The following is a 24,269-nucleotide window of genomic DNA, read 5'->3' as shown; positions in this document are numbered from 1 at the left end:
CCCTGCTATTCAGTGGGCATGCATCTGAATTGTCAGTCAACTTTTTTGTAATTTTGTAAAATTAAGTGCAGAATGTATAAAAAAGACCATAATTTCAAAATTAGGTACCTCACCAAATCATCAACTATCAGAGCAGAAATCATTGGGTTTTACTAGACTTTAGCCGTCTGTTTCAGGAAGATAGGCAGTAATTTCCAATTTCTCTGCTCAATAATGGTTTGTTTATGGATCAGGTGTCGTTGCGGTATGAGAGTGACAGATAGATTCAGCATGTCCGTCCTCCACACCTGCACCATAATTTGATGGCCAAACTACTGTTTGTATTAGTCTGCAAAACCTGTATGCTGCCATATTAGATATTAATGAAATGTTACTCTACAGCATTTGGACCATTTATGAGACGTCAGGTAAAAAAAATAGCACCCATTTATTTCCCCCCGGTGTTAAGACAGATTGTGAAAATTGCTCGCAAGGTGTGGGAAAGTGGAAATGGAAATAGACATTTCCCGCTAAACTTCCAAGACGGGGAGAACAAATCAAACTGCTCATGCTGCTCAGATGCTGTCAGCTTGTGGATCCATTTAGACGTGAGAAGGGTAAAGTCCTACCGGGCGCAGGTATTGTTTGGAGGAGCAGCTGTTTTCAGATCGATTGAGCAATGAGAAGCCTCAAGGCTGAAAGTTTGCCTTCACATAGAAGGTGTTTGTTTGTTTGCTTGTTTGTTTGCTATTCACCTGGCATCACCTGGATTTACTGGTAAATAAAAGATAAGCCTGACCCCGTTCTCTCTTCTTATCTAAGCTCCCATATGTACACAACACAACCATGGGACCCCCTTGGTCCGTTTCAATTTTTTGAAGCCCTATTCTTTTGTTTCAGCAGGGCAGAACTTCGAGACCAAATGAATGGTGTGTTTTTATCTTTCTTCTTCAAATTCATCCGGTTTGGCATCACTGCATGGAGTCGTCAGCGTGCGTGCTAATTCTTCTGCCCTAAGTAGCAGTGAAAGTCACAGGGACGCGTGTCAGAGCCGCTGGCGGTAATGGTATTCCAGTCACACAGGTTTTAACTTTGCGTGGGGACTCCTCTTCAGCGCTGCAGCCCCCCACTAGGTTCAAACAGTCACTCTCCCCCTCAGAACACCCAAGCATCCAATCTTTCACTCTCACGGCACATTCATGCACGCCTCCCTGTCAGTCCACATCAAAAACAGCAGAGTGTCTGTGTAGAAATGGCCAGGAGCTATTTCAGATGAGAGCTGACGGCTCTTCCTCACTGTTTTAGTGTCTGGTTTTTATTCAAGTGATTCAAATGTTTCCAAGATTGCATCAAAACAAGTGCTGTGTTCGGCGTTCTTGAGTATGAGGTCATCATAAGTTCAGAGTAAGTAATATATTCCTCTGTTTGCCTATAAGGCAGCTTTGGGAGATGGAAGTCACAGGAGATCTAACACTCTCCCCAGACTTGCCTTTTACTTATTCAAACGTAAAGTCATTAGGGAATACAATACGTATTTTCAGCCTGAAGATATCTGTATTTTTTGGTGGGGTTTGTTTTTTGTTTTGATGAGTCAGTGTGGAGACATTATCTAATTGCAATTTTATTTCTTATTAATACAAATTGTAATTGCAGTGTAAAATGTGTGCATGTGTGTGTTCAAGCTACAGTTTTGTTGCGCTTGTTTTTTAATATCTAAAAAAAAATTGTATTTGCAATTTAAAATACCTTTTTGTTAGCTCCAGGTTTGTTGTGTTTGTTTGCGGGGCTCCACAATTTGGCCAAAAATAAGTATATCATGACTATAAATTATTATTATTATTATTACTACTACTAGTACTACTACTACTACTACTACTACTACTATTGTTGTTGTTGTTTTATTGATTATTAGCCTATTATTACTAAATATCAAACAAATGAGATATAGTACTATATTAAGATTTAATTTTAAAATAAAAAATAGTATTAAAATATCATAATAAAATAATATACAGTACAACTGTAAAATTACAATATTTATATTTATGGCTGTTTAACCATTAAACCATTGAGCAGGGAGCAGGGAGCAAAGCAGGTGTGCAAAACAGCCCTGCAGAGTTTAGTTCCAATCCTGCTCCAAAACACATACCATGTAGTTTTCAAATAAGCCTGAAGGACTTGATTTGCTGCATCAGGTGTGTTTAATTGGGGTTGAAACTAAACTCTGCAGGGCTGTGGCCCTCTAGGAACTGAGTTTTACACCCCTGTCTTAAAGCTTCTCTTCTGTTGACAACAGTTTGGAAAGATAGTTGGTGCATGTTGCTTCACCAAAATGCACGTTATAAGCAACCAAAACTAAGTTCAAGTGGAGCAGCATTTTCTGTAAACCAAGCTGCTCTGAAACACTGAAAACACTGGATCACAATCTGCTCCACTGTTAAAAAGGCCCAGCAGAGGTTGTACTTCCTTCGCCAGCTGAGGAAAGGAGCTGCTAAAGCAGTTCTACTCAGCCGTCATCGAGTCTGTTCTGTGCACTTCAATAACTGTCTGGTTTGGTTCAGCTACAAAATCAGACATCAGAAGACTACAGAGAACGGTTCGGACTGCTGAAAGGATTATTGGTGCCCCCCTGCCTACCCTCCAAGAACTGTATACATCCAGAGTGAGGAAAAGGGCTCAGAAAATCACTCTGGATCCATCACATCCAAGCCATCTCCTTTTTGAACTTTTGCCATCTGGTTGGCGTTACAGAGCACTGAATGCCAGGACAGCCAGGCACAAGAACAGTTTCTTTCCCCAGGCAATCTACCGCATGAACAGCTAATGTTCTCCCATTGTGCAATTAAAGTATGTGCAATAACCTTATACTTATTTATCACCCTAAATCCTAGTACATCCCTACAACTTTATTTTATTTTATTCTATTCCTATTCTATCTATAGCACACCTGTACATACAATTTATTCTTTTTTTGTGGTTTATATTTATGCATGTGTATTTTATTCACATCTTATTTTTATTACCTGTGTGTTATTGTTGTCTCCATGTACTGGAAGCTTGTGACACTATAACAAATTCCTTGTATGTGCAAACATACTTGGCAGTAAAGCTCTTTCTGATTCTGATTCTGATTCTGCTCGTGTGTAACAAAACACAGTGCTGCGTTTCACACTGGAAAACGCACTGCATATATTTGTTTAATGAAATTGCACTTTTTTCGATTTGATAATTGCACTGAGCCATATCATGTTGGTTTGCCTTTATTTCGCTTAATCGTGCAGCGCTAGACCCAACTCTATATGTTTTCTGTTTTCAGAACCGCTTCCATTTACAGATGATGACACGTACGCCGCCTTCAGGACTGTCGGAGCTGCTGTTAGCGGTGTTGCTGAAGGGAGGCTGGCAGGGCGGAGCGGCCATTCTTTGTCCGGGAGGTGGGAACACGGGAATGCTAGAAGAACTTGAACAGCGGGGCCATCTGGGCTTGAATGGAGCCCACTGGCACCTGTGGGAGACCCTCAACCTGTCCAGACTGGAGGAAAACTTGAGCGAAGACAAGGTAATGGAGCTCCTCTCACAGCTCCTCGGCAGGACTCCTTCTGCTCCGGCGTCTTCTGTGGTGTTTTTTGGCTCCGATCCTGAATGTACAGCCAGGGTGCTGCGCAGCGCCCACCAGTTGAGTGTTGCGTTGCCCCCAATGCACTGGATCATGGGATACCCGCTTAGTCTGGATTCTCTGCACTCCATTGGCTCCCCACTGGGTCTTCTGGCTTATGGGGAGGTCAATCGCAAGCCTCTGAACTTCTACATTAGGGATACCCTGCAGCTCATTGGCAGGGCTGTATATGCTGCGACCATGGTGAGACCAGACCTGGCTCTTATCCAAAACATGGTCAACTGCTTCGACAAGCCCAATAAACATGAGCTGCCCTCCTCTGGACAATACCTTGCCAGGTAAGCATGCATGTATAACATTTTACAGCTAAGTAGCTTACTACGTAGCAATACTATTATTTAACCACATTTTATAACAGTACCACAACTATTCATAAACAATGTACGATTTCCAGTAACAAGCTGTTTTTCCAGTAACAAGCCATTTTAGTTATAATGACACATAAACAACAGTGATGTTGCGTTTAGCGATGCTACATCACTGTTGTTTATGTCACATTATAACTAATAGGCTACATTGTGCACAGGTACCCCCCCAGTTTACCATGTTTCACATTTCTGATTAATGTGCAATTTTCATGTGACACTTTTTGCAGGGTTATATGATCCCATGACCCTCAAGCCTAGTTATTCACAATAAAGCTGGAGATTGTGTCAGAATAGGACATTAGCGAAGAAAATAACTTTGTATGGTTTATTTATTAAAGTTTGTGTCTCTTAAAGAGTCAAATGTCATAGGTAATGTCACAAATGTGAGCAGACTGCAGACTGAAAATTAAAGCACACATATTGCACAGGTACCCATTTACCATGTTTCACATTTCTGATTAGAGTGTAAGTGTGATACATGTGCGGATTATATGAACCCATGGGCCAAGTTATTGACAATAAAGCTAGTGATTGTGTCAGATTAGGAAATCAGTGAAGGAAACAACTATCCTTGGTTTATTTATTGAAGTTTATGGTTCTTAAAGAGTAAAATATCATGCGTTACACCCTATTTACCATGTTTCACGTTTCTGATTAGTGTGTAATTTTTTGACAAATCTGTGGCTTACATGAACCCATTGCGTTCAAGTCCAATCATTCACAATAAAGCTGGAGACTGAGTCAAAATAGGACATTAGCAAAGGAAACATCTATGCAAGGTCTTATTTATTAAATATAGGCCTATGTCTTAGAGTCACATGCCGTAGGTTACGCATGTGTATGCAGTCTATGCACATTGAAAATTAAAGCACACATTTTGCACCCCATTTACCATTTTTCACATTTCTGATTAATGTGGAATGTGCATGTGACACATGTGTGGCTTATGGACCCCTGGCCTTCAAACTCAATTATCTACAGCGGATCTGGAGATTGTCTCAGAATTAGCCATTAGTGTAGGAAACAACTATGCACAGTCTTATGTCTCAACGCGTCAAATATCATAGGTCACACTGTTGTTTGCAAACTGAAAATTAAAGCACTGTGTCATGACGCATCAATTTAAGGATGCAGCGAGCAGACATATAATGCAGACTTTTTGCTGGAAAATATCACTGCTGATGGTTTACATTTAATACAGGCCTCTTTTTTATATGTAATTGTTATGTGATACCCAGTATAAAGCCTTTTAATTTCATACAATCTTTTTTCATATTATAGATTTTGATATATATATATATATTATATAATTGGATTTATTGTATTTAAATACAGTAAATTATTATAATTCTTTTAAATAATTTTTTTTGTATTCTTGCTAACTATTTTATCAAGTGTTGCTTTATTATGGCTTAACTGCTGTAGATTATGTGTATCTTGTTGCTTATCCAGCTACAGTTTTAAATTAGCTTCTCCAACATTGTCAATACTTTAAAATGTTATCTTATCTCGTAATCATGAATTAATTTGTTATTTGATCATGCAGTGTAGTCATTTCAAGCTTTAAATTCACCTTTAGTCATTAGTGTGCGCAGACAAATTAAGCATGCTTTACATTAAGGGAATTATAAGGTAGTAAATACTCTCCAAGGAAAATGGCTGTATTAGTATTCCAGCCACTAGTATTAAGTTACAGGAATATTCTGTCTCGGCCACGGTATGGCCTCATATCTTAAAGTTATTTTCCTGATGGAGCCACTGGAGACTTTAAAATGCAATTAACTGACTCAGGGGCATTTTCAATACATTTATACCTCCTTAATCAAAACCATATCCCTGTGTGCATTTACATAAACTGTCAAGTTAGCAGTTACACAGTGATGCATTTGCAGCAATGTGGAAGCCATTTGTGACACTACTGCGTCCTCTTCACTGACTGACCTCCATAAACAGGACAAAAAGCTTTCTGCATTCAGGTTGCCAGGCTCTTTCTTCATCTTCAATGCCAGCGTCCTGTTCAATGTCAAGAGCTCACAGAGCCTGCTGTCCACTGCCTCTCAGCTTGATGCATTGTGTTAGTGGAGGAGGCTGTGGGAGGCTTGTCTATTAGTATCACAGAATACAGAGATTGTTGTGTAGATCCCGATGGACTAAATATTTACAATTTCTCATTCAGGTTTTTCAAAGGAGCTTCACAGTAATAAACAAGAAAATAACAGAATCAGTAATGTATTAAACATGGGAGAGATTCAAATTCTGCTGTAAAGCAGCTCTAAAAAGAAATAGTGTCATTATTCAGCTTAAGTCAGTTCAGTGTTGTTCCAAAGGCTTAATAACTGTTTATCAATTATGAAACAAGTTCAATTTAGCTATAAGCAGCACTACAGAAGGCAGCAGTGTCATTATTCAGCTCAGTTAAATTCAAGTTCTGTTTTCAGCCCATAGTCAGTGCAGTCAAAATCAAGATACTTAGTTTGATGACTATAAAAAAAAGGTTACAAATCTATATGCATAGCAAGCAGTTCCACTGTCAATTAAAAATATATTTAAATATTTTAAAAATGCATTTTGATGTTTGAAACTCAGTACTAAGAGTTAGAGTTTTTATGTTCCACTTCGAAAAAATCTAAGGTGTATATAACTGGAAAACAAATAGTAGAGTTTTCTCGGATTGTGATCAAGTCCCTGTGTGCACACTATTGGAGAACTCTTATCACTGAAGGCTGGAAGAAGCCTTACCTATCTGCTCAATTCCACAAATTAGATTTTTTTGTGGTTAAAAAAAAGAAAAAAAGCATCTTCAGATTTAAGATTAAAGTGCCGCTGTTATATGAGTCTTGCTCAGATAAGTAAACTTTTAAAAAATGAAAAAAATGTGTGACGGAGGACCCCTGAGATTTTCCACCTGAGTGAAAGCAGTGATGTAATCTTTAATATTCCCCTCACAGTGTGAGACTCCCCCCACCCCCATGTTAAAAATGTATTTGCTCTGAGAAATGAGCGTGTAGCACTGAAGCACAGGCATGTAAGCAACTGAAAACAACACAACACAGGGATGTAGCAACACATTATTGTTCCTCTGCGGTGCTAATGCTTTCGGAATGTTTAATAATAGTCGCACGGATAGAAATCTCAGTACGGAAATCAGCTTTGTTGCAATGGCTAACACATTATCTCCTGTCTTTTAACTTCTGCTTTCACACCAGATCAAGTGTTCTCAACGGGTCAAACTCAGGGCTATCAGGAGAAATTAATGATCAGGCAATACATTTTTTCTGCTTTTATTTTCTCTGTTCTGCTCTGTTTTAATGGAAGTGTGCAGTTATGGTCACACAGAGAGCATATCATTTACGGCCTCATTTAGCCACACATCACAAGCCTCTTTCACTCGGGATTTTTCATCTTCCCTCCGTGACCCCGACATTGCCCAGCAGCCCTTTGACTACTCTACATCCTCAGCTGATTTATTGACGAAAATCGATCATTGAACTAATTCATGGCATACATTTAGCCATAAAAGCAGTGTGGCTAGGCTGTGTAAGGAATCACAATTATGTGATCTACTGTATGCAGAACAGCATAAGAGTATAATATCCGGAGCGGCACAGAGTGTTATTCACCTATAAACCATGCTCTTTTTATTTATTTGTTTGTTTACTACTCTCTGATGGATGTTAACAGAACTAATATGGTGGCAGCTCAGCGGTTAAATACATTGGCTGTCAAAGGTCATATATTGGTTCAAAAGATTTAGTGTGATTCACATTACTCGGGTCATAATCCTGCCCTTCTGTCCTTATGCCTTTGAAGAAAGCCTTGAACTTCAGTGTGCTTCAAGAGTGATTTATATTTCCTTCTGTTCTTATTCTTTTCTCCTGCTGTGAAAAATATTGTTTGAGAATTTCAGATGAAACATTTTGGAATGTTCGTTTGAAAAGCTGGTGCTCTTGAATAAGAAATAATTATTTAAATCTTGGCAGACGCACCATGTGCCTTATTTTTTTCCCGAGGGCACTATGTGACAGTTGTTGCACTTTTTTCTTTGACAGTGAGACAAGATCGTCTAGAGGTGTAATTTTCATTTAGTATGCAAGGGGACCTGGGTTCAAATCCTTATTTAACATGCACACACACACATATTATATCATGACAGCGAGGGTGATCACCAAACATTTTCAGTCTATGGAAATTTTCAAATGAACATTTTGAACTCCTTTTGTTTTCAATAGGGAATTTACATTACATTTAGTAATTTAGCAGACGCTTTTATCCAAAGCGACTTACAAATGAGGACAACAAAAGCAGTCAAAATTAACAAAAGAGCAACAATATATAAGTGCAAATGACAAGTCTCAGTTAGCCTAACGCAGTACACGTAGCAAGGTGTATATTAATATTTATATATATTATACACACACACATACACACACACAAAGAAAAACAAGTAAATAGAAGAGAAAAAATAGAAAGCTAGTGTTTGTTTTTGTTTTTTTTAATAAAAAAAAAGATAAATATAGATAAAGTAGAATTAAAATAGAATAGAAAGTGCTAGGAGCAGCTACTGGTAGCCAGTGCAAATTGATGAACAGAGGTGTGACGTGCGTTCTTTTCAGCTCATTAAAGATTAATCTTGCAGCGGCATTTTGGATTAATTGTGTATAGAAGTGGCTGGAAGACCTGCCAAGAGAGCAATGCAATAGTCCAGCCTGGACAGAACAAGAGCTTGAACAAGGAGTTGTGTTGCATGTTCTGAAAGAAAGGGCCTGATCTTCCTAATGTTGTATAAAGCAAATCTGCAGGACCGGGCAGTTTTAGCAATGTGGTCTGAGAAATTCAGCTTATCATCAATCACAACTCCAAGGTTTCTAGCTGTTTTTGAAGGAGTTATGGTTGAGGAGCCTAACTGGATGGTGAAATTTTGATAAAGTGATGGGTTTGATGAAACCACAAGCAGTTCTGTCTTAGACGGGTTGAGTTGAAGGTAATGGTCCGTCATCCAACAAGAAATGTCTGTTAGACATGCTGAGATGCGAGCAGCTATCATCGGATCATCAGGATAATTCATGGAATAAAGTCATACTACAGAAACATAAAATATGCTACTAATAAATGTTTTTATTTAAACATTTTCATTATAATAATTACTGCAGTGACCAATTATATATATTTTGACTGATTAATGAAGCAAGATTCTTTATTGATGACCATATGTTGCTTCATGGATTTAGTGTTCCACGTATTCTGTCACTCATTTACAGTGATGAATGGATTTAAATCATCAGTTACACAAAAATGGTAAACTGCACTTTACGTCTGCATTTGTAAGGACATTTTGTGAATCAGAGGCTGTTCTCTGTGGTCATTCAACAAAACGTGCCATGCCTATGAGATGCAGATTCCCTGAGCACTGAGCGCAAACTGAGTTCCCGTGCTGCTTCTGCTGCTGTATTTAAACACGCGATCGACTGAGCAAATAGCATTTTCACACAAGGCTGACATTTTTAACTCTTAGCTGGTCTTGTTTTGATGAATGTCATTTATGTAAGATTTTTGTAAAATGCCCACAAAAACTCACTGGTTCTGAATGAATCACCTTCAGTTATAGTGGGCCTTAACCCTGTAATGTCTGAAATATGAAACAATAGTCAGAAAAATCTGTTTTTTTATGGAACCATATATTGAAACTTTAGACTAAAAAAAAGGTTTGGATATGTAGGGTTTTTTTGTGTGTGAGTATATTTGATCAGGCTTTTATTGCTCATGTAGTATTATATATTGGAGAATATGGAGGTTATAATTAAGAAGTGGAAAAAAACTCCCCAACGGGCCCAAACTGTTAAATGAGATTTGTATAACAGTATAGCAGACTATTTGAAATAAAATGCTTACAAATATCAGATGTCAGTCTATATCTCCCAATAATATGTTGTTGTAAGATGATATTTAAATTCTTTTTTATGATTAAAGCTCTGTAGTTTTCATTGTGGCGGGAAAAACATATAATGCAGTCTAATACAGTGAGGATTGAGAGAGGGACAAATAAATGCTCCTCAAAAGCCTGTTGTGTTATATTTGATACTCACATTTGAACATGATTTTTCTAAAGAAATTATGTATGGATAATCAAGTAAACCTAAGTTGCTTCAGTCCAGTAAAAGTTTGTCTTGAAATATTACAAGCAATATTATAGTAGCTGTTATATTCACTTTATACATTTTTTTTTTTTTTTTTAAATACCCATATTCCACAACCTGATGTTTTTAGATTTATACTAAAAGGCATTTTACTTACTAGAAAAGTATGAACTAACAATCGGAGAGCAGAAGGCAAGTACAGTAGTAGATTGCATATAAAAGGTTTTTCATCAACGTTTTAAACATTAATAATTTAGAGGCCTGTGTATGAAATATGCTACAGTAGGCTTCAAAGTTAAAATTATTTTGTCATATTTGATATGAAACTAATGCAATCAGCAACACTGGAATTACTGTACTTAATCCATCTAAACCAATTAAAATCAATAATCAATAATAACTAAATAATTAAAATAATTAAATCACTTTTGTACACTACTTTTATTCCTTTCACTTGTTTTCACTAGTTATCTCCCCTGGCTCATGTGTAGGATTCAGTTCGCTAGAGGTTCAGCTGAATTTTTTGCTCTGTCATCTCATCACTGTCTTTGCTTTTGCTGGATGCATATCTATTCTCCTCACAATGCTCATGTCCCTGCTGTGCTCAGGTTCTTGTCGAACACTTCTTTCACGGGGTTGACAGGCCCAGTGCGAGTGCAGCGCTCCCTCTCCAGGGTCCTTACCTCCCAGCGCTTCCACATATGGAGTCTACAGCGAGACCCTCTGGGCCAGCCAAGCTGGGTGACCGTGGCAAGCTGGCAGTCGGGCCGTCTGGAATTGGAAGAGCAGGGCCTGTGGCCAGGCATGACCCAACACCACTGGGAGGACGGCCCAGAGATCAGGCTCGGCGGCCGCTGGCAAGCAGAACTCCCAGTGGCGGGGAGCAGATTGCGGGTCGTGACCTTGGTCGAGCACCCGTTTGTATTCACGCGGGAGGTGGACGAGGAGGGCCAATGTCCAGCGGGTCAGCTGTGCCTTGACCCTCAAACCAACAGCTCGGAAGTCCTCAACCAGCTGTTCAGAGAGCTGGAGCAAACCAACAGCAGTTCACTGCCAAATGAAATGCGGAAATGCTGCTATGGGTACTGCATCGACCTGCTGGAGAAGTTAGCGGAGGACATGCACTTCCAGTTTGACCTTTACATCGTAGGCGATGGGAAGTACGGGGCATGGAAAGGAGGTAGATGGACTGGGTTGGTGGGCGACCTGCTCAGTGGCGTGGCGGACATGGCCGTCACCAGCTTTAGCATCAACTCCGCTCGAAGCCGAGTGATAGACTTCACCAGCCCCTTCTTCTCCACCAGTCTCGGGATCCTGGTGCGGAGCAAGGACACGGCTGCACCCATCGGTGCCTTCATGTGGCCGCTTCACTGGTCCATGTGGGTTGGCATCTTTGTGGCACTGCATATCACAGCCCTTTTCATCACACTTTACGAGTGGAACAGTCCGTTTGGCATGACCCCTCACGGACGCAACCGCATCAGGGTCTTTTCTTACTCGTCTGCACTGAACCTCTGCTACGCCATTCTGTTTGGCCGGACCGTTGCCAGTAAAACTCCAAAGTGCTGGACGGGCCGCTTCCTCATGAACCTTTGGGCCATATTTTGCCTGCTGGTTCTGTCCAGTTACACAGCCAACCTAGCAGCTGTCATGGTGGGGGAGAAGACCTTTGAGGAGGTGTCAGGGATTCATGATGTCAAGGTAAAACACTGCATTTCATCCTGAAGAGGTGAAATACACAAATATTTTTGTTCAGTGATTTATTTAGACTGTGTTGTAATATGTATCCCTTACAATAAAAATGTTTTACATATGCACTACTGTACAAAAGTCTTAGGCCATTAGTATTTTCACCAACAAACTGGACCAGTTATTTCTATCTTTTGCTGTAGCGTGTCAGGAGGAAATATCAGTTTACAATTCCAAACATTCATTTTGCCATTGATTGTAATAATCCAGTGAGATTTTTGTATGCACAAGGAGTCTGACAAAAGCCAGTGCTCTACACCAAGATCTCATCACCATCCAGTCCGTCTGCCATTACATGAAGAATCATAACAAACTGAGACAGACTAAATCCAGACAGAAGAACTGTGGCAATGTCTCCAAGATGCTTGAAGAAACCTTCCTGCAGAGCTACCTGAAAAACTCTGTGCAATAAAATATATTTATGACATTATTTTTTAAAGCATCCTCAGTTTACAGCATTTTTTTACACAAGTGCCTAAAACTTTTTACAGTACTGTAGCTTTGTAGGTTTCTTCAAGCATCTTGGAGACGTTGCCACAGTTCTTCTGGATTTAGTCTGTCTCAGTTTTTTCTCATTCCTCATGTAATCCCTGTTTGATTACAATTAATGGCAAAAGGAATGTTTGGAAATGTAAACTGATATTCCCCCCTGACACACTACAGCAAAAGATATAACTGGCTTAAACCATTTTGTTTTGGTGAAAATACTAATGGCCAAAGACCTTTGTACAGTAGGGTATACAGACAGTACAGTTTCTAAGTTTGGAGTCGTTTGAAAAAAAAAAAAGTATCTTATGCTCACCAAGGCTACATTTATTTGTTCGGAAATACAGTAAAAACAGTAATATTGTGAAATATTGCAATTTAAAACAACTGTTTTCTGTTTTAATATATATTTCTTCAGGATTCTTTGATGAATAGAAAGTTAAAAAGAACAGCATTTATTTGAAATAGACTTTTTTTTACAAAAGTTTTACCATCTCTTTTGATCAATAAAAGTATTTAAATACCCCAAGCTTTTAAACAGTAGTGTATATGGTATGTGTCCACAAAAACATGAGTGCACCATGGTTCAAAAAACTACGGTAGTACCATGGAACGTTTTTTGGTACTTTTTTGTAAATGCTTGGATTATGTTTTTAAACCTTTCTCGCACAATCAATTCACATTTCATTGCTCTTTTCAAGCTCCATCACCCGTCTCTGGGGTTTCGCTTCGGCACAGTTCGAGAGAGCAGTGCTGAGGACTATGTGAAAAAGAGCTTTCCTGAGATGCACGAGTACATAAGGCGCTTCAACAAGCCCACCACTCCGGATGGAGTCTCTACACTCAAGTAAGTGTTTAGACCCAGGAGAGAAACAAAAGATAACAGGCAATTGAACATAGCAGTGGAACGTCCAATGAAAAGATAACAGTAAAAGAGAGAGAGAGAGAGAGAGAGAGAGAGAGAGTGGTAAATCTAATGAAATTATCAAACTGAATTTCTAAACAGCCTTTTTCATTTGAATGAAAAACACTTGCAATAAAGTGTATTTAGAAAGCTATCATCTTACACACTCACACTCACATAGACACATTCATATTCTTTTAACTCAATAAACTCAAGTGGTGCTGAGCAGGAGCGGAACATGCAGAAAACAAATAAAGCTTTAACAGGAGATGGGCATCTTGAAAAAAGCCTAAAGGGAAATCGAGCTCAGTAATTGCACGATGCTGCTGGAGACAGACAACAAGCAGCCCAAAAGCTGCAGGCGCATACTACAACAATAAATAGGGTCACAATAAGAGGCCAACGATCAGTTCTCACCCTCAAGAGCTGCTGACACCGCTGTGGATCTGTTTTGTATGATGCACCTTCAATAATATTCCTCTTTCATGAGGAATTATGCGCACCATCCAGCTTGCTCAGTTTAAACAAACCGAGTCGACAGCAACAAGTGTCTGCTCTCCAGGCTTTCTGTCTGTAGTCTCGCTTTCCATTCATCCCTGAAAGAACAGGGACTGCTGCAGACTCCAAGCTGAGAAAGAGGCAGTCACTCTCAAGTCAAATCTAAACTTGCAGAATGAGGCCAAAGGTTTTCTTCTGAGACAACAGATAACTCCCCAGCAAACGTACGCTTGCAGGCGTGCGCAAACACACACACAGCGATTCATCCTCAGATTCAGGCTCCCACATAGTGCTGTATGTTGCTTTGTACTTCCTGTCTTTTATGATTGACAGCGGTTTTCTTCCATGTCAGAAATCCTTCTGTTCGATTCACAGGAGACACCTTACATGGTCAGCATTTTTAGAGTTGATATCGCAGCCATATTTGGGAGCTATACTTGGGGGTGAGATTTTTTTTAAGACAAGCATCCGGACAGTTTTTTTTTTCGTTTAAAAGACGTTGCGTAAGAGTCTTAGTTTGATCCTGCAAAATTTTCCTTCACTTTATTTTCTGTCACACTTGAGGTAAAAATAGAGGTCAGCTGATGAGCAAGCATCGCCTCACACTAGACATTGAGAATTCAGCATTTCTTTAGAGATAAACAGCTAACAGGATATGATGGCATGCTCTAGGGTTTTTGTTTTTAATAAATAATAAATCACAAATAACAAATAATACTTTCAAAAAATGGAAAAATCCACATCTACAGGTCAGAGTTCACCAAACTTGAATTCCCATATGCAGCAGAATGCGTAATGCTTTTGACCATATTTTTGTTTTTGATTTGGGAATTATTTTTTTTGTAATTGGCTTTACTGAACACTATTATTAGCCACTGTTATTAGCTAAAGCAGCATGTATTTATTTTGCCACCCCTATTAATAGGTTACACTATAAACCTCTAAATGGAAACAATCTTTGCAATGTAAGCTTTTATAAAGAAACAAAATGCTGGAGCAAATTACTCAAAGATTGTTTGAAAAAAGATGTCTGCGGGGAAAGTTACACACAGTACACAAAAAGCACTTTCTATTCAGTAAATCTGACTAAAGCCAGAAGATTTAAGCAGTTTATAGCTACTGGGTTTGGGTTTGGTTCAGGCTTATTGTAATCAACTTTTCAAGTCATTTAAAGTCAGTAGCAATTAGCATAAGTTTGGCTGGCGGTGTCTGTTTTGTTTGGCTCTGACTATCCTCCTCTGTGTGTTGAAGGACAGATCCCCCTCAGCTAGATGCCTTCATCATGGATAAGGCTTTGCTGGACTACGAGGTGTCCATAGATGCAGACTGCAAACTCCTGACTGTAGGAAAACCGTTTGCTATTGAAGGTAAGGACCCCTGTGCCACTGAGACATATTGCTGTCTTTCAGGAGTCTAGCACCTCTGGCCATGCCGTGTTGAATTATATTAGCTTACAAAAGCCTGCGAAGTTGTTCTCTGAAAGGGCACAAGGTGTTTCTAACACTTTCTACAGATACACTATTAGAATTCCACCCCACATTAAGAGCCGTCCATGAATTCACCTCAAGGCTGTTGTAATTACCCTCCAAATCGAAGCAAGTCAAGTTTGACACATGTCATTTCATAAGGGAAAGCTATTAGGGTGTAGATGGGTTTCATGGCAGTCACCCAGGCGTGTCCGCACCTCTCATCCGGATGTTATCTCCTGCTGCATACATAGGAATTTTCCCTGCTATCTGCCAAAAGCTTCCCTTACGCCTTTGAGCCAGCTTTTTATTAGATGGATGATCAAGACTAAACCATCAATATCATGTCTGCTGGCCTGAAATGGACAGCTCCGTCAGGGTCTGTAAAACCTGTAAACAGCGAGGTGCATAATCAAATCATGCAGGCGCAAAACCGAACCCAGGCATCTAAGGTTGTCAAAATAAAAAGTGTGTTGAGTAGCATATTAGTTTTTGCGGCAGTATGGAAATTGGTCTTGTGAATTGTGACATTTCACTGAATGTGATAGATAGATAGATAGACAGACAGACAGACAGACAGACAGACAGACAGACAGACAGACTGTAAAAAGTCCGGTATCTGTTTTTAATTATTTTTGTTCCCAATTTTTGTCGTGGCTTGGTACTGAATTATGGTACTTTTGACATTCCCCACAGGCATCCGTTCAATTCACAGGCTTTGCTCAAATTGAAAGAACACCCTTCAGTAGAAACCGTCTCTTCAGAGTGGACCGTGTCCTTTTAACGCTGCTGGAAAATCCCTTATTGTATTAGTTTCCACAGCACATTTTATGACTGCCTGGATCCACTCCATTAAGAATATTCCAGCAGCCAGCTGGTGCCCCCTCTTCAAAGAGTTCAACTGCGCACATTTTTTGGTTGTAGAGGACTGAGTAAAATACAGCGGTGCAACTCAGTAGGAGAGGACAGAAGTTTATCAGGATGCAAGGGATGTTGTGCCACGTGCTGAAAGGAGGGGAGGGATTGCTTGCCAGGAGTGATGTGTGGGTTTGCCGGTGAGGCGAGGGCTTTGATGAAATTTGTGGATGTCAGAGTTGTGCTCGTATCTCTCCGGCTGCCTGGCTGCAGAGACGCCCGAAATGACAGACGCTCTGTCTACGGTGCACTGGCACAGGGTGCCAAAGATTCATGATTGTGCCTTCTCAAGGCTCTCTGACATATCAATAATAGAGGTATCAATTCACACTAGAATGTGGGTGGTCTCTTTAACAAAAGCTCACTGCATAATTGATCCGGCTGAGCTTTATGTGTGAAGTTGTTTTGATATTCTAGCAAAAGACAAATTAATATGTTTGTCTTAAAGAGTATGTTCCAAACTTTGTCAGCGTATTATTAGTAATATATCAATTAGTAAATAAAAGTCCACTTACAGTAAGTGTACTTAAAGAGTTCTTAAAGGAATAGTTCACCCAAAAATTAAAAAAATGCAGAAAATGTACTCAATCCGATTTACAGACCATCCAAGAGGTAGATGAGTTTCTTTATTGGAACAGATTTCTAGAAATTTAGCATTACATCACAACAGTGAATGGGTGCCATCAGAATTAGAGTTCAAACAGCCTTTAACACCACAATAATCCACAAGTAATCCACACGACTCCTGTCCATCAATTAACACCTTGTGAAGTGAAAAGCTGCATGTTTGTATTAAACAGTTTGGGTGTTTTAACTGCCGTTTCTTGGGTGTTTTAACTGCCGCTTCTGACAAAAATGTGAGTCCATAATCCATTAACTCATCTTCCAGTGAAAATGTCCATCCCATGTTTTCCTCTCACATCAAAATCCACCAACATATTTGTTTAGAACTGCTTTGGACTGTTTTCACTTGGAAACTGCTTGATCTGTGCATATTTCTCTCCCGATTCATACAAGATTACTTTTTCACTGGAGAAATCAATTATTATGGATAGAGGACTCATATTTTAGCCAAAAGCACCAGTTGGAAGTTAAAAGTGTCTTAATGATACATTTATTCCAAACAAGCTTTTCACTTCGCTAGATGTTAATTCATGGACAGGACAGGAGTCGTGTGGATTACTTGTGGATTATTGTGATGTTTTTATCAGCTGTTTGGACTCTCATTCTGACGGCACCAATTCACTGCAGAGCATCCACTGGTGAGCAAGTGGGTTAATACTAAATTTCTCCAAATCTACTCTCGTGAAGAAACAAACTCATCTACATCTTAAACAGTCTGAGGGTAAATTTTCAGCAGTTTTTAATTTTTGGGGTGAACTGTTCTTTTAAGTACATTTCTTAATAATGTCAAATTAAAAGTAAATTTAAATCATTGTTTTAATAATAGTTAAAGAAGTACATATTTTTAGGTGCTGACTAACATACTGAATAACATGTTTGTTCCTTCTCAAGGTTCTCTGACATATCAATAAAAGAAGAATCAATTCATACTAGAATGTGGATGGTTTCTTTAACAAAACCCCACAGGCATGCATGGGTCTAGCTGAGCTGTATGTGTAAAGTTGTTGTTTCGTTATTCTTTGTGCTTTCAGGATACGGAATCGGCCTGCCCCAGAACTCCCCTCTCACTCGCAACGTGTCTGAATATGTCAGCCGCTACAAGTCGGACGGTTACATGGACATGCTGCACGACAAGTGGTATAAAGTGGTTCCCTGTGGAAAGAGGGTTTTTGCTGTGACAGAGGTGAGCCATCAAAAAAGACAGTCTGAGAGCATGCAGAATATGTGTGCGTGTGTGTTTTTGTTCACAGGCGAGCGAGCGGATTCTGCCCTTGACCAAGTTCCTCTATGAGCTCTTTTCCCCCTGAAAAATCCTTTTGTTTGGAATTACTGTCTCCTGCAGTCTAATAGGCGTTCTGTCAGAGCGCCGTCGGGCCACCTCGATCCATTTTCATTCCTGAGGGCTCCGTGTCAGCCGTACCGCCCCGCACACCTGAGGCTGTGAGTAGCAGCCGCCAGCGCACTCCATCAATGGGGCTTCAGTCAATAACCTCCCAGGAGTTGTAGCGCTCCTGTAAGGCATTGTCTCGTACAGCCTGGCTTCATTACCTAGCTGTGGTTATGAATGGGGGACTTCATGAGCACAAGCAATGACATTTGTTATCGGCCCCTGTGCCAGCTGGAACTCATCTCATGCTCCCCCTCTCTCTTGCTCCAGAGCCAAGCTGTCTTGTCACCACAGACACCGCGCTGTAAAACCACTACTTTGCTGTGCAATAAATTCTCCAAACAAGCGGACAGGATCGACTGTGAGGTCCTCGCAGTCAGTCGCCCCCTTTGAATGTTTATTCTAGTGCTGTTTATAGAAGGAGCTTCAAATGCAAAAAGCGGCATTTTATCTCCTTAACGTAATTCAGTCTTAATTAAATTAGTCAGAATTCTTCAAACAGCATCTTGGCTTGTAGCCAGATACAAAGATGCAGGGTTGAAAGCGATGGGGAATTTAAAGCAACAATCCAACATTAAGTGCTGCATCTGGCGTACTCTCAAAATAAATGAATAAATAAATGATGAATAAACAAATGCCAGAATTTGTTCCTTAATACTACTTTGTTGTTCACAGCAAAAGCACTTCTTTGGTTTTTGTGCCAAGAGAGTGTATAAAGCCAAAGACATATACATATTTGTCTAAAAGAGTACCGTCAAACCTTTATGTGGGAGAATTTTTACTATTTTTTCAATATAGCAGGATTGAAGGTAACGCATTACAAAAAGGTTAATGCATTAAGTGCACCCTTGTGAAAAAGAGCTATGGATAATTGTATTGAATGTGCACATCAAATCTTAAATGTATATTTAAAAAAATATATAAATATATACTTGCAGATAATATTCATAAAATAAAAGGCCACTTAAGTGTACTTAAGGGGAGGGGAGTACACTTTGATTATACTTTTCAAGTACATCTTTAATTTTAATAATCCTTAAAGAAGTACACATTTTCATCTGTTGACTAACAATACTAAAGCATGTGTAGAGTGCTTGATTATATTCATTCAAATTGTAATGTGCTATTCGATATTATAGTTAAATGTAATATATTTTAAATGTACTAAATTGCAATTTCATCTTGTAATCACAAATGTCATGACACATATGAGTTTTAACAGAAATGACGTTAAAGTTTAGTTTACTGTAAATGTCTGTCTGTACATTAGGCAGCTTAAATTTAGTTCACACTAAAGTATATTATTTTGAAGTATTTCGGTTACACTTTACAATAAGGTCCCATTTGTTAACATTAGTTAATGCATAGCTAACATGAACTAACAATGAGCAATGCATGTTTTAAAAGAATTTAGTTACAGCATCTTTGTTAATGTGCATGTAAAAATATAATTGTTCATTTTAGTTCACAGTGCATTAATTAATTAAAAAAATACAACTTTTGATTTTAAATATACAGTATATTAGTAAATGTGGAAATTAACATTGATTAATATTAATAGATGCTGTAGAACTGTTTTCTTTGTTAGTTTATGTTAACTAATGTAGTTTGAAACCCTGTTTTAAAGTGTTACTATTATTTTCTTTATAAATGCTCTTTTTTAAAGTATGCTAAAGTGTACTTCTGTTTCACAAGAGTCATGAACTAACATTTTTACAGCATTTATTAATCTTTTTTAATATTAGATGCCTCTACTATGTAAAAAAAATGTTAGGAACAATATACTTTTTGTATTAATGTTGTATTAAGAAAAACTTTTGCTGCTATTGAGATGGGATACTAGTAAGGTTAAGACAGGTTTCGTGGTATAGATAGGCTTAGGGTGGGTTAAAATTAGCTACAAATGTATTTACATGCAGGTATTTTTAATACGAGTTTGTACAACATGTATGTACACATTAAATGCATTGTATCAAATGATGAATTTAAAGGTTAGTACATAGTAATAAAAAAGCACATAAAGTTAACCTAGATTCATGTTAATTTACAAATATACTATTGTTCTTTGTTAATTCATATGTATTCAAAATACTTAAATGATGCAATCCTAATCTTAACATATAGAACCTTGCTGTAAATTGTTACTGCATTATTTTAATGAAATCAGAGCATTCAACATGAAGTGCATTGAGCACTTCATCTGACCAGTAGTATGTATGCATATGTATGGATGTGCATTTAGCCACTATCCCCCATACCACTCTCTTGGAAAGTGACATCATGATAAAGGGCTGTAGCCAATCCTGTTATGTGTTAAGAACGAACACATTCGCAGAAGAGGTATGATGGAGTGAACATGGGACTGCAGTCTCAGTGTGTGCAGTGTTGGATGACCAATGAGTGTCTGATATTGCGAAACATGCCCCACACATATGAGGGACAGGAAGTGGAATATTTTCCCCTTTTCAACTACTCCAAGTCAGCATGACTTTCATTTCAATTATAACAGCAATACTTTATAAAATTGTGATTAGTTCTAGTCAGCAGGACTCCTTTTCCCTCCAGATCAAAGCCATTGCAGGGGAATGATGGATTCCTTTGTGTATGTTGGGGCTTCTAACACCCGAGGGGAAAATAGCGTTGGGTCAGGCACTGGAAGGTCTATAATACCTGGAGAGAGCTAAACATTTAAGAAGAAAACAAGAGCACTGGTAAAACATCTGCTGCAATATTAAATGAAATATTGGTGATTTATAGGTTGCTTGCAAAAAATCATCAGCTTCTTAAAAAATGGCTCTCAATGGAGCCAAACACTGACTGCTTGGTCACATAGGTAGATGCCATTGAAAAATATCTATAATCTGTATATCCATAATAAATAATAAGAAAATAATGGAGCACACATTGTCATTTAAAAGTTTGGGGTTGATAAGATTTTTAAAACGTTTTTGAAAAGTCTCTTACATATCAAGGCTCAATTTATTTGATCAAAAATACAGTAAAAGTATTAATATTGTGAAATATTACTACAACTGCTTTCTATATTAATATATTTTAAAATGCATTTTATTAATGTAGTGCAACGCTGCAGCCTTTAAGTGTCACATGGTGCTTCGGAAATGATTCTAATAGGCTGATTTTGTGCTTAAGAACCATTTCTTCTTATTATTATTAATGTTGAAAATAGTTGCGCAGTGCAGCAGGGGAAAAAAAGATAAATTCTCAAGGGAAAAGGTGCAGTCAGCAACAGTGCTGTGTTACACTGTGATCTTTTCTCTTGTGTTTTTATGTATTATTGTTCATGTGTGTGCAGACTCTGCAGATGGGTATCCAGCATTTCTCGGGGCTGTTTGTGCTGTTGTGTGTGGGGGTGGCAGGTGCTTTGCTCACTCTGCTGGGAGAGCACACTTTCTTCAGATTCATCCTGCCTCACCTCCGCCACCAGCAGAGATTCAAATACTGGCTCCACACCAGTCAGGTGAGCGCCTGCCTCCATATGCTACAGCTGACAAACATGGTGAAATAACCTTCAAAAACAGATCAGTGTATAAAGGCTGATAATGCTAAAGTTTTTAGCATCTAAAGTTACCTAAAGGAATTACTATTTCACTCTTATCTCTTTTAAATCTTATTCAAGAAGGCATGTTGCTGTCATAAACACAGGTGCATCTGCTCCCTCTAGTGTTAGGAAGCTGAAAGCACAAGTCAGGAGGTTATATGTGGTAGGCATGTCTTGTATTTAATTATGTATATACTGAATATGACTGTTGTTCTGTGTCCTTTTTCTATTTCTACAGAAAATCCACCGTGCATTAAATATGGGTTGTAATGATGAGAGGAAATCAGAGGTTGAGAGCAGTGACAGATGGTAAGTTAAGATTATTGCGTAATAAACTGACAAATTTCTTAAAAGTGCAATGTAATGTAGTAATTCTCCTCATTGACGTTTAGACTAATGTTATTGTCAAATTACAGAAATGTATTATGGGCCTATTCTAATGGGTCTGATTTTATTTATTTAAGTAACATTTAACCCTGTAAAGACATACAATTATATATATACAGTACACATACATGTTTTGTTGATTATTATATTTGATCGTGTTTTGCAATATAAAACTTTTTTTTTTGTGTTGTTGTTGTTGTTGTTGTTGTTGTAAAAATCAGAACATATTTCACAGCAAAAAGACATGGGTACAACCAGAGGGGGGTGGGGGCTTTTAAAAATGATACTAAAAATGGAAAAATATACTATAAATGCCTTTTGCTTGCTAAAAAGTAAAAACTATCAATCAGATGACAGAAGGCATGTAATTGTGCAAAATCAATTACATGATCATGTAATTTAGAGTAGGCTGATACAGTAGGCTTTATAGGGTTAATAAGTTGTATGATGATGTACAGATAGCCAGTCACATAATAGACTGACACCGGATCACCTCATCACCCTTTATTTTAAGCGGATGACACTATAATTTGCATACTGTGTATAATAAAACAGTACTGAGCTTTGAACTTATTTGAACTAAGCAATTGGTGTTTTTTTTTTTTAAACACACTCATAAGAAAGAAATTATAATACAATGGACAAAAATCGATATTGGACTCTCCAGTAAAAAGCGAGTAGATACTGTTTCATTAATGGCATATTGAAGAGGCTCCGTGTTTCCATTGATTGTGGGGTCTGTTTGTGAAGTGCTGTGTCCCTGCATCTTGTAATGCTGATTGCTGCTGTGTATTCCTCTCAGTCCCACCTTGTGCCTGTCAGAGAACTGTAATCTCCACCGCCTGCCACCCTCCACTTCTTCTCCTCCGCCTCCCACCTCCTCGACTTCCCCTTCCACTTCTACAACCAAGTGGAACAATCAGAGCACCAAGGCCGGTCGAGAGGCCAAAGAGCAAAACAAGCGTGTCCACTTCAAATTGGAGACTCTCAACAGCTACCAACTCCAAGCTCCGCCCACTGGACCAGAAAGGGGCCGGCGGGGGTTGGTGGGAAGCCCACCCACCCAGTTGTTTTCCAACGGCGGTCCTAATCCCAGTCTCAGCCTGGTGCTCTCACCCCCGGCCTGTTCTGGACTCTCAACGCCATGGGAAGAGGAGTTGCAGGAGCTGCAAGGGAGGATCGAGGAGTTTCGCGGCCAGCTCAGGGCCGCCCTGGCCAGGCGAGCCGAGCTCCAGCGGACCCTGGTCAGACAACGACTCAGTCAATCACAAACAAGCTCAGCATCTAATCCCACCACCAACATCCTGACCAAAGACATCAACAGGGGGAGGTGATGTACGCTATGTGTCGGGACACTCACAAAGGCAGTGGATATGAAGGGGATACGGGACCTTCTCTCAGCTGGGAAGTCATGCCGTGCTGTTTTCCGGCTTCTCCTTTCTCAGTGACTGCTGGAGTGCTGCATTGATGGATGAAACACTCTGCGATGGAGATTCAGCTTGTAATCCTGCAGTCTGGCTGACTTCCAGCTCTAGAGAGAAAGCATTTATCTATGTGTGTGTGTGTTTAAAGCCAGGCAACTGGACAGAGAACAGACACTTAATGCAACCATTCACTGCTGGCCAAGGTGAATATCTGCATCCACAGACGTCCAGCATGAAAATAGCTTCATTTTGTAAATAATTCAATGGGATTACATAGTGGGATAAGCAACAATGCCTTGGACGGCAGGCCCACGGACCGCCCACAGTCCGCTCAGTGACCGCCTGATGCATATTGCAAGCAAAAATAACAACTCCAGTTCTGATCTGATTGGTAGGTGTTTAGCAACTTCTGGGAATAAAGGAACAAAGGTTTTTTTAATCAGTCGTCATGGTCAAATTAAGGTTTGATACAATGAACACTTTTGAGGAGGAACTAATCACTGGATTTGCCCAGGTTTGCAAGGTTAATATCAGCAGGGTTTGGCTTGAGGCACTTAGTAGCAAGTTAATCCACAAGCAGAACGATATTCAACAATGTCCATAAAAGAATTTCACACAGAAATTCAGATTCTATAAACATTTTCTGCTATTTTGAGGTGTTTTCTATACATTCATTGACAGCAATTGTGAGACATGAATTCAAATTAGAGAAT

General features: G+C 39.1%; 1 protein-coding gene across 1 annotated transcript in view; it reads left to right on the top strand.

Annotated features, from left to right (window-relative positions):
• LOC107586537 (glutamate receptor ionotropic, NMDA 3B-like) overlaps window positions 1-23,480 on the top strand; it is a 41,351-nt gene extending 17,871 nt beyond the window's left edge. Inside the window, exons 2-9 of the mRNA XM_016273963.1 lie at window positions 3,296-3,933; window positions 10,766-11,858; window positions 13,094-13,239; window positions 15,046-15,161; window positions 17,831-17,982; window positions 21,500-21,664; window positions 21,984-22,054; window positions 22,935-23,480. Coding sequence (XP_016129449.1) covers window positions 3,296-3,933; window positions 10,766-11,858; window positions 13,094-13,239; window positions 15,046-15,161; window positions 17,831-17,982; window positions 21,500-21,664; window positions 21,984-22,054; window positions 22,935-23,466 — 2,913 coding nt within the window. The 3' untranslated portion in view covers window positions 23,467-23,480. The remainder of the gene's footprint in view (window positions 1-3,295; window positions 3,934-10,765; window positions 11,859-13,093; window positions 13,240-15,045; window positions 15,162-17,830; window positions 17,983-21,499; window positions 21,665-21,983; window positions 22,055-22,934) is intronic.
• The last annotated feature ends 789 nt before the right edge of the window (window positions 23,481-24,269 follow it).

The sequence above is a fragment of the Sinocyclocheilus grahami genome, unplaced genomic scaffold, assembly GCF_001515645.1.
Source record: "Sinocyclocheilus grahami isolate Dianchi unplaced genomic scaffold, SAMN03320097.WGS_v1.1 scaffold5.1, whole genome shotgun sequence".
Taxonomy (NCBI): Eukaryota; Metazoa; Chordata; class Actinopteri; order Cypriniformes; family Cyprinidae; genus Sinocyclocheilus; species Sinocyclocheilus grahami.
Note: the sequence above shows the minus strand (reverse complement) of the source record. Positions and strands in the feature narration are given on the sequence as shown.